We start from the raw sequence: 13,026 nt of genomic DNA, 5'->3' as shown, positions 1-13,026 counted from the left end.
TGGGAGTGGCCAACCTGTGTTGAATGGTTACACAGATGTGGATATAGCTGAGAATCTTGATTCAAGAAAATCTACTTTTGGTTATATGATGACTTTTGCAGGGGGAGCTATGTTGTGGCAATCTCAGCTTTAGAAATGTGTTGCTTTGTCCACTACATAGACAGAATACGTTATTGTTGTTGAAATTTCTAAGGAACTTTTATGGATAAAGAAATTTCTACAAAAGTTAGCTATCAATCAAGAGAAGTTTATGTTATTTTGTGATAGCCAAAGTGCTATCTATCTCAGTAAGAATCTGAAGTTTTATTCTAAATCAAAGCACATAGAAGTGAGGTATCATTGGATATGTCAAACGTTTGAGATGAAGTCATATGCACTTGAGAAGATCCATACTGATGATAATGGTTCATATATGATGACCAAAAACTTACTTGCAGTGAAGTTTGATTCCTATAAAAAAAAGACGGGTTTAGTGGAGCAGTCTATCCCCACTTGAATTGATGAGGAAGAGATTTGTTGGTGGATCCCCAACCTTAAGTGGGGTCTACATAATTTTAAAACAAAAAAAAATAAAATAAAAAAAGCAAGTGGCTTTTAGGCCACGGTGAGAGGGAGAGAGAGATTTGAATCTTTTATTCTTTTTGAAAGAAAGAAAACGAAGCTCTTTACTTCGAAGAAGAGAAGAAGAAAAATTGGGAAAAAATGGCATGTTATTTTGATTCGATTAAACCGGTAAATTTGCTCTTTTTTTTTTATGAAATTTTAGTATGTTATTCCTAGTGTAAAGATGAAAATTAGGATATAATTTACTAGTTGTATTACCTTCTTTTTTATCTGATTTAAGATACTCACTTTTATGGAGAATTTATATTAATTCCATCAGTTTTGATGATATATTTTGTGGAGGATTTATGGAATAAATGGCCATATAAAAATATAGGGAATGAATTAATTTTAGATTAATTAAAATATATGCAATAAATGTCTATATATAAAATATAATCATTATGTTAGATGTATACAAAAATTCAGTTGTTAAATCAACTATTCTTATAAAATATATATTAAAAATAATAAAATAATATATATTTATACAAAGATATATAATGATTGATTTAGTTGTTAATTTTTTTATTACACATAATATTTTTTAAAATATAATATGAATCTAATTTTGATACGACTGTTAGTATAAAATAATTTTATACATATATTTAATTATGTAATAATGTATTAGTAAAAATATAAAAATATTTTTTGTATTCTAAAATTAATCACCAATAATAAATTCTTACCATCCTCTAGTATTTTTCTATTATTTATTAATAATTGAGTTTGATAATCTCTAAGAACTTTTTTTTAAATATTGGGTCTGTATTAGTGTAATTCATCAAAATGTCTAAAAAATTATATTTAACGTCGTTATGGGAATATACAAAACGTCACCATCATTTTCAATTTTTTAATTAAAAAAATAAAAACATCAAAATGTCAATGACGTCTTCCTATTTCCAATTTAAAAAAATTACCCCATACAAAATGGTTCTGCCGTTTTGTATTTAACAAATTTAAAAATTATTTTTATATACAAAATGTTAGTGACGTTTTGTATCTTTTAAAACGTATAAAATTAGATAAAAACTCAGGTGAAGTCAATTTCACGAAAAGTTGATATCTAAAAATTGTTAGATGAAAATTTAATCAAATCAATCAAATCATCTAACGGCTCTTTTCACCTGAATTTTCACAAAAAAAATTATTCCATACAAAAATAAAACTCACATACACTAAAATATTGGGGCACATCACACCATTTGTTCCAATATAAAAAAAATCAGTCGACATCTAACATGGTTGTTGAAAATAATATATGTTGATGGAGGAAAGGATGATTCCTCAATGTTCATTCTCCAAAACTACGAGCAAAGATATATGTGTTGTCACAAATGACAACCACGTCAGAAAATCCAGAATGGAAGCAATATTTGGGGCCATTTCTATCGTCATCAAAATTCAGAATATTAAATATAATCACAACTCAGCACTCGCAACTCGCAAGAGTGGTGAGTGGAAGACGCTGTTGTGTTGTCGTGTGCATGCAACAAACAAATATTCTCCGGCCGGCCAACGTTGGCAACCGGAAAATGACGTCATCACCCAATCCGAATCTACGTGGCGCGCACAGGTATTAACGATAGTGGAAAGTGGAAACATCAAGCATGGAGCATTATTAATGATGCTGAGCTCATTCGTGTGAATCCTTTGACTCTCTGTAGCGCAACCCATACATACCACAACAATTGCAATCATAAATTATAATTCTCTCTCTCTCTCTCTCTCTCTCTCTCTCTCGTTACGCTATATACACCAAAGTCTACCTCTTTTATTATAAATTATATGAATATTCATGATAATAAGTTAATAACTTAAAGTCCAATATTTTAAAAAAATATATGTGGCCTTTATTTTTTTTATTATAGTTCTAGCTTATGATTTCATGATGGTATATCAATATTTAAGCGGGAAAATAAAAAAGCTTCCAATTCCATTTCTCAAAGTAGCTTTCTAAGGTTCGTTTTTCTGTTTTTGTTTTTCAGAGTATAGTTTTTATTCTTCCCTTTTCGGCTTTTCCTTTTTTCTCTTTCTAATTTGAAAGATTTAACTGCCGAGGAAAACGAGGAAGAAAATAACATAGTAAGAGGTAATAAACACACCAAGGTGTTTTTTCATTGCTTGTGTGATGATGATGATCATCATCAGTTTCCAGGGTACTCTTACATGGTTTTGATGATTTTGTTTTTTTGTTGAAAAAGTGACTTTGGTTTTGGTTTCCCGAAACGTGCGTACCCAAACTAGTACGATTTTGGTTGTTACCTTATCTGGTTGAAAACAAACTAGTACAGTATCCTACTTCCTAGATTCTGTTGCGTAACACGTTTGTACCTTTGTCTGCTGCTGAGGTAGAGGGACAAACTCAAAAGCCTTGGTTAATATACAAATCTCTACTTTTAATTTGTACTTAGTTGCTGTAATAATCTGAGTTTTCCTGGAATCAAAAGCTTATTTAAGTTTAACAAAGAAATATGAAATTCTTTTCATTTATCAATTTCCCTCATGATCCATTTTTCTCCCCTTGATTCTTGGACCTTGATTAATCTTTTGTTTTTCATTTGTTAATACTTGATTAAGAAGATTAAATTCTAGAGAGTATGCAACTCTAACAGTGTAAAATAAAACTGTAATGTTCTCTTCTTTTTCCCCCTTGCCAAACACAAAATTGATCACATTTCAGTGAAATTCCGGTTACTTATACAGTGTATTGGACTTTTGCTTACTTATGATGTTATCAAGAAATGCTTCTTTAATGCATTTTCTATCTTGAAATAAAAAAACAGTGGATTCTGTACGCTCATATGTGTTTGGAGCTGATTAAGTCAACTGCACTGGTCATTCTCAATCCATAGAGCATGAATTCTCCAACTTCACACTTTGTTCCCCCAAGAAGGATGGGAGTATATGATCCAATCCACCAGATTAGTATGTGGGAAGAGAATTTCAGAAGTAATGTTAGTTTAAGTGCATCAACGCTCTTAATTGATGACGCGGAGATTAAGTTTGACAATCAGGTGCAAGTTTGCAATTAATTCTTTTTTTCTCTCCCACAAACAATAATACACACCAATTTCACTTGCTAATCATGTCATTTTGGGCTGCTAAATACATAGTCAGAATATGCTTCTCATGGAATACCAGGAACATCTAAACAATATGACCAAGAAGCTAACAGACTTGCTGATAAGGTAAGACCATGTTTGGTTATACCTGACTAATATGAACTGGTTTCTACTTTCTACTCTATGCAGAAACCATTAGCTATATATTTCGTAAATGTGTGATATTCAGTTTGAAGTTTGAACTTTATGTTTCTACTTCTGTAGATACTTTTACGTTTGGTCATCAGAAGATGTTGCCTTTGCTAGTAAATTTGTGTACTAAGTGATATTCTTAGCTATAATTGTCATTTTGGCAACCTCATTCTAGAGGGTGTTGTTTCGAAATCATCATAACTGAATCTTTAGTAAGGCTTTGCCATAGGAAGTCACACCCTTTTAGTATTCTATTCTGCCTCCATCTTTAGCTGTATGTAGAAATTTTGAAACAGATCATGGTACTTGGTTATGGTTAAATGGGTTTAAACAATAAGAATTATGGCATAATTAACAGCTGTATAACTCTTAGCTTAATGCTAAGCGCTTGATCCTTCAAAAGCAATTTTGACCCACACCCACCAACAAATTCAGAGGTCCTATGGTTCCCAATTTTTTATGCCTGTCATGTATTCATACTCATTTTAGGGTTATAAAGAAAAAAGGAATTAACAAGCTGAAACATGCAGATACAGAGACGCCTTGCACAAAATCGAGAGGCTGCTCGTAAGAGTCGTTTGCGCAAAAAGGTTTGAAAGGTTCTACATTGAAAAACATGTTAGATGTGCAGCAAATGCTTAGATATACTAATTGTTCATGTGATATTTCTATGCAGGCCTATGTACAGCAACTAGAATCATGTCGTGTGAAGCTAATGCAGTTAGAGCAAGAGGTTGATCATGCAAAACAACAGGTGAAGTGAAAGGCATGAAGCTGAGTTTGATTCACTCCAGTTCCTGCTGTGGATCACTTCATATTTGTTCAATATATACTTGTTTTTTCTCGGCTCTCTTTTCAATTTCTTGGGGCAACAAAACTGCAGGGATTACATATTGGTGGTACTGGATTGGGTTCTAATAGTTTGGGTTTTGCTGCCTCTTTAAATTCAGGTTTGTTTGTTATCATGCTGCTAGTGCTATATATTGATTTGTCACTGATCTTGAGTTTTTTCTGTTACTGAGGTTGCACAATATGTTGGTGAAATCAGTATTTGAACTGTTTCTATGTCATTTTCATGCTGAATATACCTCTAAACTGAATATGCCTCGGATTAATATTAGGGAATTAACTGCAACTCTGTTCATAAAGTTCTCAATAAGCTTTGCTGCTACTACTTTTAAGCTCTTTCTAAAAACATCTAATTTGCAGGAATAACAAACTTCGAGATGGAGTATGGACGTTGGCTAGAAGAGCGGAATAGACATACCTTGGCACTTAGAAATGCTTTAAGTTCTCATATGGGTGACGTAGAACTCGGAGAACTTGTAGATGGCACAATGAACCACTATTTTAAGCTCTTTGGCATGAAATCTGCTGCTGCAAAAGCTGATGCTTTCTACGTTATGTCCGGCATGTGGAAATCATCAGCCGAACGATTTTTCTTCTGGATTGGAGGCTTTCGCCCCTCAGAAATTCTAAAGGTGATGCTTACTATCTAGTTAAATAAAAAATGTTGAGAAAGCTTCCTCGTTGTGAATGAGAGCACCAGCTTAGCATGTAAATGGTGATATGATGCATTATTAATAATTAAAATAAAAAACTGTTTTGATTGCAGATTCTGGTCCCTAGGATTGAAACCATGACAGAGCAACAAAGATCAGACATAAGCAACCTTGGAAAATCTTGTCAGCAAGCAGAAGATGCTCTTTCACAAGGCATGGACAAACTTCAACAAATGGTTTCAGAATCTGTAGCAGCAGGACAACTTGAAGAACAAACTAACACTCCAAACATGTCTACTGCAATGGAGAGATTGGCAGCTCTAGTGAGCTTTGTGAACCAAGTAAGAAATTTACTTCACTTTCTTGAATGAAAAGCCGTTAGTTATATTCAATTTAACTTCCACCGGTTTATTATTTTACCCCCGTGTCAGTGACAGCAATGATTGAACATAATTCTGCAATAAAGAATAACCCAATTTGATTTCAACAAATTTGTTTTAGAAGTGATGAAACTAGGAAACAATATAGTGTTGTTCCAACTCATGTTACTTAAATGAAAAGAAAAGAAACAAAAGAAAGAAATGAAACATCTTCATTCACTAACTTGAAGATTGAGCAATAGAAAATTGAAGGAAGCTTTATTATGTTTGAAACTTGACAGGCTGATCATCTGCGACAGGAAACATTGCTGCAAATGTCTCGAATACTTACAAAACGGCAGGCTGCGAGGTGGCTTCTTGCCTTGGGGGAATATTTTCAACGCCTGCAAGCTTTGAGCTCTTTCTGGGCTAATCGTCCTCCCAAACCTGCTGAGTGCTTAATACCTTAGCCTTCGAAAAATACTGAGGCAACCTGTAACCAAGATTTCAGTAAAATCAGCAACACAATTGTTTTTCTTACTCATTGTTTTTCATACACCGAGCTGATTCACTCTCACCTACTATTGAATGTGTTGTCAAACCCAGTTGATTTGCGCCTTATAACTCATTCAATGTTAGATGGGATTGAGCCAGCTTACTGGCTTGAGAAATGGAGAATACATATAACACACACCAGAGCCATGACTCATGGATTTGTGCCTAGGTTGCTCCTATTTTTCTGTTAGTCTTCTGTTACTTGGTTTGTAAATGCAGATTCCCATTTTACGAAAAGAAGTTTGTAACTATTCTATATGGGAGTTGGCCATGTAAGAAAGAAGGTGTAAAGTTGTGTCCTAAACAAGAAGCTTGTTTTGAACCTGATACAGATTAGGTTAGGTATCATTTTAAATTTTTAGGCATTCAGGGATTGAACGTGTAAATATAGCTGAGGTAAGATAACAGAGGGTGTGATATTCTCTCGATTAATCACAAAAATAATTGATTTCTAATAAATAATAACTAACGTATAATAATCCTCTATATTTATTCATAGGTCATTCATTAGTGATACAACTGAAACCACAGTTAATTCACACGATTCCACCCTCTATATTTATTCATAGGTCATTCATTAGTGATACAACTGAAACCACAGTTAATTCACACGATTCCACGTGTGTGTCAATTACAGTATTAGAAAAAGTTTTGGCTCTTCCTTTGAAAACATGTTCATTCACTGAACATGCAAATCGAAAACGAACTTCTGTTCGCAAATTTATTCGTTCTTTCTTGTAGGAATTGACATTACTATTTAGATTGAATGGAGCATTTAGATGATATTGAATCCAAAATATACATGCACAGTTCCACATTCGGTTTATAATGTACAGGTTTAAGAAAATAAAACTCCCTTAGCAATAGGTGAACACTGGTTTTGTACTAACTTGTTCAGTGAACACTGAACAGTGCATTCTAATGATAAGGGTGTGAAATAAATAAAAACTTGTCAAGTGTAGCTTCGTTGCAGCAATATGGCTCCGTAGTCATGGTCTGCATTACATTCTTGATTTCTGGTTGAACCTTACAACTTGGATATAGCATAGTCCAGGGCATCCACAACAAAATCTGCACATTTGGGAGAGAAATCAGCCAAATTACACTTTGCTAGAAGGTTTGGAGAAAGAATCTAGATCTTGCATTTTAATTAAAGATAACACCCAAAACATATACCTGCATCATCTTTGGTGAAACACATTGGTGGCTTAATTCTAAAGACATTTCCATGCAGTCCTCCTTTCCCAACTAGAACACCAAGCTCTTCAATTCATTGCAAGTAAATGGTTAGAAGTCTTTTAGGACATTGGAAAACAAATGCGAGCTTTGTATGCATTGAGTGATTTGGTGATTCTCATCTTACCTCTAAGTTTTTCGAATAATACAGCAGTTTCAGACTTTGCAGGTGTCTTCTCTTTTCGATCAGTAACCAACTCTACCCCAACCATTAAACCTCTTCCCCTCACATCTCCAATGACTAAACACCATATATAATAAAAACAAATTGCAGCAACATGAGAAGTTTAATAATGTCAACCCAAAGATTATGTTTCTATCTAATCAAGCATATATATGGATGCTAGATATATAGTTAACATGCAGTTGAACTACAATGCAGTAACAAAACAATGTTTTGAGGATGCAAGATTCAAGAAGACATACTTTCATGTTTTTGCATAAGCGATCTCAAACGCTCAAGCATGTGAGAACCAACATCAGCACAATGAGCCTGACGCTTCTCCTGATCAAGAACCCTGAGAACTGCAAGTCCACCAGCAGAACAGACAGGGTTCCCACCAAAAGTGTTAAACTGAATCTTTTGATTCATCACACTTGCTATTTCTGGAGTTGTAACTACAGCTCCTAGCGGCAAACCATTGCCAATACCCTGATACATATTAACGTGAGATTTAGTGAAATAACTGCAGAAGAATTGGAAGTTACAATTCACCAAAATCAGTCCTACAAGAAGAAAAAACCGGAACAAAACATATTGTTCCAAAACACAAAATAGTGAATCTTGTATAAGAAAAACCAAGTTAAACTTCAGAATGCATGACAAACTTGCCAAGTTTCAGGAATTAGAGATATGGACCTTTGCCATGGTAACTATGTCAGGAATGACACCTTGTGTCTCAAATCCCCAATAGTGGCTTCCTGTACGACCAAACCCAGTTTGCACTTCATCAGCAATGCAGACACCACCAGACTTCCGTACAATGTCATAGACAAGATTTAAGTATCCAGGTGCTAGTTCAACTGCTCCTCCAACTCCCTAGTCCAAGTCATGAGGGAAAAAATTAAATAGAGAAGTATACTGACATGGTGTTCTACCTTCTAAGTAACATTTCCATTATTAGACATGATGTACGTACCTGAATTGTTTCAGCAATAAATCCAGCAACTCTTCCTGAAGTTCCATAGTCAATATGATCTTGAACATCTTTGGCATAACTCTTAGCATCAGGGCCAAAGATTCCACGGTATGGATCCGGATTCATAACATGATGAATTTCACCCTTAAATTTAAAAATATTAAGAATAATTAGTATTTCACCATCTTTAATATAAAATATACAACTTTCATGATGCTATAATTACAACTAGATTGGTTTGGGGTAGTAATTGAAACTTGGAAGTTCTATTAACTTATTCGGATTTTCTCTTCATACATTGGAAAGCAGAAAAAAAGGAAATCAATGGTAACAGTATATTAGTGACTGATTTTAAAGCTTTGCAACTTAATTTTTTATAAATCTGTTCAGAGGGAAAAAATTATAATATTTATGATCATTTTCTTGGTGATAGTCCAACAACATCAACTAAGCATTATTCTACTAGAAAGAGTATAGGTTGCAAGTTGAAAAGGAAAAACTGAGAAACTATTTTTCATAAAGAAAAGGCCTGATTGGTCATATGTCCATATCTGGAGATAAATAATGCAACTAATAATTCAGATTGAACTTTGAAAATGCCAACAAACCAAATGAAAACATTGTGATAAAATGAAATACTCAGACAAACCTCTGGAATAGGGTACTTCCAGGTGTTGAGAGCAGTCAGGCCAATTGTACTAGAACTTCCCCCATGATATGCATTCCTCAAAGAAATCATACCAAGATTACCAGTGTATAAACGAGCCATCATCATTGCCAATTCGTTTGCCTCTGAGCCGGAATTTACAAAATAAACAACCTGCAATAAAAATAACAATCATTAAAAGAAGAAACACGAAAACAAAGAAGCTAAGCAATAAGCAATAAAGAGAAGATTGACCTTAAGGTTTCCAGGCATCTTTTGGGCCAAGGCCTCAGCAAAATCAGCAATTGCATGGTGTAGATATATGGTAGTAGCATGTTGCAGAAGCTTGTTCTGCTCTGTGATAGCATTTAAAACTTGAGGATGGCAGTGTCCGCAAGAAACAGTAACTATGCCAGCAAAAGCATCAAGATAACGCCTTCCACTATCGTCAAAAAGATACTGCATTTTCCCCTCCACAATATTCAGCTGCACAAAACCAACACCAATCGTTAATTATCCATCACACCTCATATTTACATCCAACAAAGCTTCATCGCAATAGCATCGATGTTCATAAAAGAGGTGTGTGGAGAAAGTAACTAACTCACAGGTTTCTGATAGTAGTAGAACAAGGAAGGACCGAGGTATTTTTTGCGCTTGGCCAAGACTTCATCGGCGGAAGGTCCATGGTAGGGCCGGGGCTGGTAATCGAAGGGCGGAAGTTGTGGCGGCTCAACAGCGTTTGCGGTGGCTGCGGCGTAAGTTCCAATGGAAGAAGCGTAAGGTCGCGAATTGCTAGGCTTGGCTATTGCGACGGTTTTCTTGAGTAACGCTCGCATCGTTGCCATCGGAACTGAGAAGTGAGAAGAAGAAGAAGAAGAAGAAGACGAGCGTGTGTTACTGTGTTATTTAAGTAGTGTTACTACTCAGTAAAATGGGGATCTCAGCTTCGCAATATGCTGACGTGGCGTGAAATCACCAGACCCACCCTCAGTCCCTCGGTCCCTCCCTCATTGATTAATGATCTTAGCGAAGGTGGACATTAATTGATGCGATTCTCGAAATCAAACCTATTTTAAAGGAAAATTAATAGATGGTTAGTGTGCATCAGTGTAAATGCATGTAAAAATTTCAAAAAAAAAAAATTGACTCAAAAAATCGAATTGATGGATAAATAATAACAAAAAAACAATAAAATTTGACAATTCTCACATTTTTCAAAAATTAATTAATTCCTCGAGTTCACATGTAGCCAACAAAACAAACTAACAAAGTGAAAGAAGGTGACAACTGCCAATGGCAAAACAATTGTTGTTGTGATGATCACTAGGTGGGATCAAGCTGTCTTCAATTAGATGAGGCCAAGCCTTTTTAAATGGATGATCTTAATTTTTTAATTAGTTATCAAATATAATTTTTTATTATATAAAAATATATAATAAGAGATAAATTATCACTCTACTCTACCAATACTTATAAATGATAGTGCTTGTTAGGTACGTAATACCAACTAATAATTTCTTTTATTCGATAAAGATGGATTGAGTATGATTGTATGAATAACTTTTGGATCAGCAGATCTTATCCTTTAAGGTATAAAAAATACCATTTAATTAGGTATCTTTTTAAAAATGGTATAATATTAAGTCTTTTATTATAATAATTAAAAAATAAAACAAATATATTTAAATAAATTTAATATCTTTTTAAAATTAAATACACATCTAAAATATAAACTAAATAAAACTAAAATTTAAAATTTAAATTTTTGTTTTAATTTTATTATTTTTCGGTTTAAATACACTTCGAAAATATAAATTCAGTAAAATTAAAATTTAAAAGTAAATCTTAAGGATTTTAACGGAAAGCAATGGAAATCTACGTGACTAGGTACGTGTGGATATGCAATACAGTAATAGTTTTTAAAAACTAGCTAACAACACAACAATGGGGATGTAGCTCAGATGGTAGAGCGCTCGCTTAGCATGCGAGAGGTACGGGGATCGATACCCCGCATCTCCATTTTCATTTTCATCTTATCTTTTCTTTCTTAATGATTGCGAATTGTTTATCTTGAGTCCAACAAAATTCATAGAATCAAGTTGAAAGTGCACAAACAATATTGCAGTTCATGATTGTTGTTTCTTGTTAACATCATCTTTATTAATTCATTGAGTTTTTAATTCTGTGAAGAATGTTACAAATCATACTTGTAGTCTTTGTTTCAAAATTGTCAATAATGTCATAATCAAAACTGCATCTGTAACTCTTTGATTTACTTGTTGCTTTCCAGCACCATCCACTTTGCCAAATGCACTACACTAAATCCAAATGAATTAAACCAGAAAAATAAAAAACAGAATTCAGCAATATTATTTATAAGAACAAAAAGGATAAACAAAGAATAACAGATTCACTAAATCAAAACTTGAATATTTAAATAATGATGGCAAAGTCACATAACATACCACCTCATATGTGAACTGATCTGCTAGTAACTAGTAAGCAAGTCAAATGTTGATGTGAATTACCAACTAATTTTTCAGCTGAGGTTCTGCAAAATTTTGGGAGCTATTTGAATGAGTTACAACAGTAGTAGCAGATTTTGAGTTGTCTCGTGAAGATCCCAAAGCATCTAGGAAGAACTTCTTGTTAGGGATAATACCATCTCTATCCATATGCTTCAGCAATTTATCCAAAAGCTCCTTCAAGTTGGCTTTAGTGTAAGCCCTATAAAGAAGCTTATATGTTGAAGCATCAGGAAACACTTGTAAGCTAATTGCCCTCTCCAACAGAGAATCTGCTTCCAATGGTAAACCATTTATGCAGTAAACATCAAGCATAGCATTTAAGGTTGATGGTTTTATCTGAGCCTTTAACTCAATTAGCCCTTCAAATAAATCTCTAGCTTTGGAAATGCAATCACAGTATCCATACATGTAGATGAGACTCTCGTGAGTGACAAAGCTTGGTTTATAACCCATGTCAGTCATTTTTCTGAAAACATTTTCTGCTTTCTCCTTTAGTCGTGCCTTGCCATAGTTCAGGATCATGGAATTAAACGTAGGCAGTGTTGGTTTCTGCTTGGACCTCAACAAACTCTTGAATACTTGTTCCATCTTATCGAATTCCTGCTTCTTCCCGTATGCATCGATGAGCAAATTAAAGGTAATCAAGTCAGGCTTACACTTATGGCTTTTCATTCGAGCAAGCACAGATTCCATTTCGCGGATCATTCCATTCTTTCCAAAAGCATCCATGACACCATTAAACGTGTATATATCAGGAGAAATGACAGTCTCATCAAGATCCCTGAACAAAGAATTCACTTGATCTGAATTGCGCGCCTGCGCAAAAGCCCTCAAGAGAATGTTATAAGTAACAATGTTGGGCTTACAACGCTCCATTCCCTTCATCTTGTCAAAGTAGCCAAGAGCTTTGGCCAATGCCTTTTCCTTGTCCCGGGAATGAAGGTGAGCCGTGATAAGAGCATTATACACAGAAGTATCCGGGCGGCAACCGGAATTACGCATCTCCGAGAAGAGCCACATAGCCATCCTGGTTTGGCCTTTCTTTCCCATCACTGATATGAGCTTCGAGTAAACTCCATTGTCAGCAATATACCACCGTTGTTTCTGCATCCACCTGAAAACCTGAACGCCAAATTGAGTACTTAATAGTTAATATAAGCATTCAAGAAAGTAAAGAGCGGAACAATTAGGG

The 13,026-nt window shown here is 34.5% G+C and overlaps 3 protein-coding genes and 1 non-coding gene across 7 annotated transcripts in view; 2 read left to right on the top strand and 2 right to left on the bottom strand.

The window, feature by feature from the left end:
• The first annotated feature begins 2,509 nt into the window (after positions 1 to 2,509).
• LOC107480410 (transcription factor TGA1) lies at positions 2,510 to 6,647 on the top strand. Of its 4 annotated transcripts, none has more exons than XM_052258863.1 (9): positions 2,510 to 2,570; positions 3,396 to 3,626; positions 3,726 to 3,800; positions 4,397 to 4,456; positions 4,543 to 4,620; positions 4,750 to 4,816; positions 5,076 to 5,347; positions 5,482 to 5,709; positions 6,048 to 6,647. In XM_052258863.1, the coding sequence occupies exons 2-9, from the start codon at positions 3,468 to 3,470 to the stop codon at positions 6,195 to 6,197; spliced, it is 1,089 nt and encodes a 362-aa protein (XP_052114823.1). In that variant the 5' UTR covers positions 2,510 to 2,570; positions 3,396 to 3,467; the 3' UTR covers positions 6,198 to 6,647. The 4 variants fall into 4 exon arrangements, with proteins under 4 accessions (XP_052114823.1, XP_015956034.1, XP_015956036.1 ...); XM_016100548.3 differs by having other exon boundaries at positions 6,030 to 6,647; XM_016100550.3 differs by lacking the exon at positions 2,510 to 2,570 and adding an exon at positions 2,577 to 2,701 and having other exon boundaries at positions 6,030 to 6,647.
• Positions 6,648 to 7,038: 391 nt separating this feature from the next.
• Positions 7,039 to 10,284, bottom strand: LOC107480413 (alanine--glyoxylate aminotransferase 2 homolog 1, mitochondrial). The gene is made up of 9 exons (XM_016100554.3): positions 9,912 to 10,284; positions 9,559 to 9,789; positions 9,307 to 9,477; positions 8,658 to 8,801; positions 8,378 to 8,557; positions 7,945 to 8,170; positions 7,646 to 7,759; positions 7,459 to 7,545; positions 7,039 to 7,353 (listed from the first exon to the last, which is right to left on the bottom strand). Exons 1-9 carry the CDS (start codon positions 10,149 to 10,151, stop codon positions 7,310 to 7,312), a joined length of 1,437 nt encoding a protein of 478 aa, XP_015956040.1. The 5' UTR covers positions 10,152 to 10,284; the 3' UTR covers positions 7,039 to 7,309.
• Positions 10,285 to 11,252: 968 nt separating this feature from the next.
• On the top strand, positions 11,253 to 11,325 carry TRNAA-AGC (transfer RNA alanine (anticodon AGC)). The gene has a single exon. It is a non-coding gene; the product is annotated as a tRNA-Ala (tRNA).
• A 372-nt stretch (positions 11,326 to 11,697) lies between these two features.
• LOC107480414 (pentatricopeptide repeat-containing protein At4g39620, chloroplastic) overlaps positions 11,698 to 13,026 on the bottom strand; it is a gene marked incomplete in the record, with an annotated part of 1,744 nt that continues 415 nt past the window's right edge. The window contains 1 exon segment of the mRNA XM_021138889.2: positions 11,698 to 12,956. Coding sequence (XP_020994548.1) covers positions 11,838 to 12,956 — 1,119 coding nt within the window.

The sequence above is a fragment of the Arachis duranensis genome, chromosome 3, assembly GCF_000817695.3.
Source record: "Arachis duranensis cultivar V14167 chromosome 3, aradu.V14167.gnm2.J7QH, whole genome shotgun sequence".
NCBI classification, from domain to species: domain Eukaryota; kingdom Viridiplantae; phylum Streptophyta; class Magnoliopsida; order Fabales; family Fabaceae; genus Arachis; species Arachis duranensis.
The sequence above is the reverse complement of the archived record's forward strand: the minus strand, read 5'-3'. Positions and strand labels throughout refer to the sequence as shown.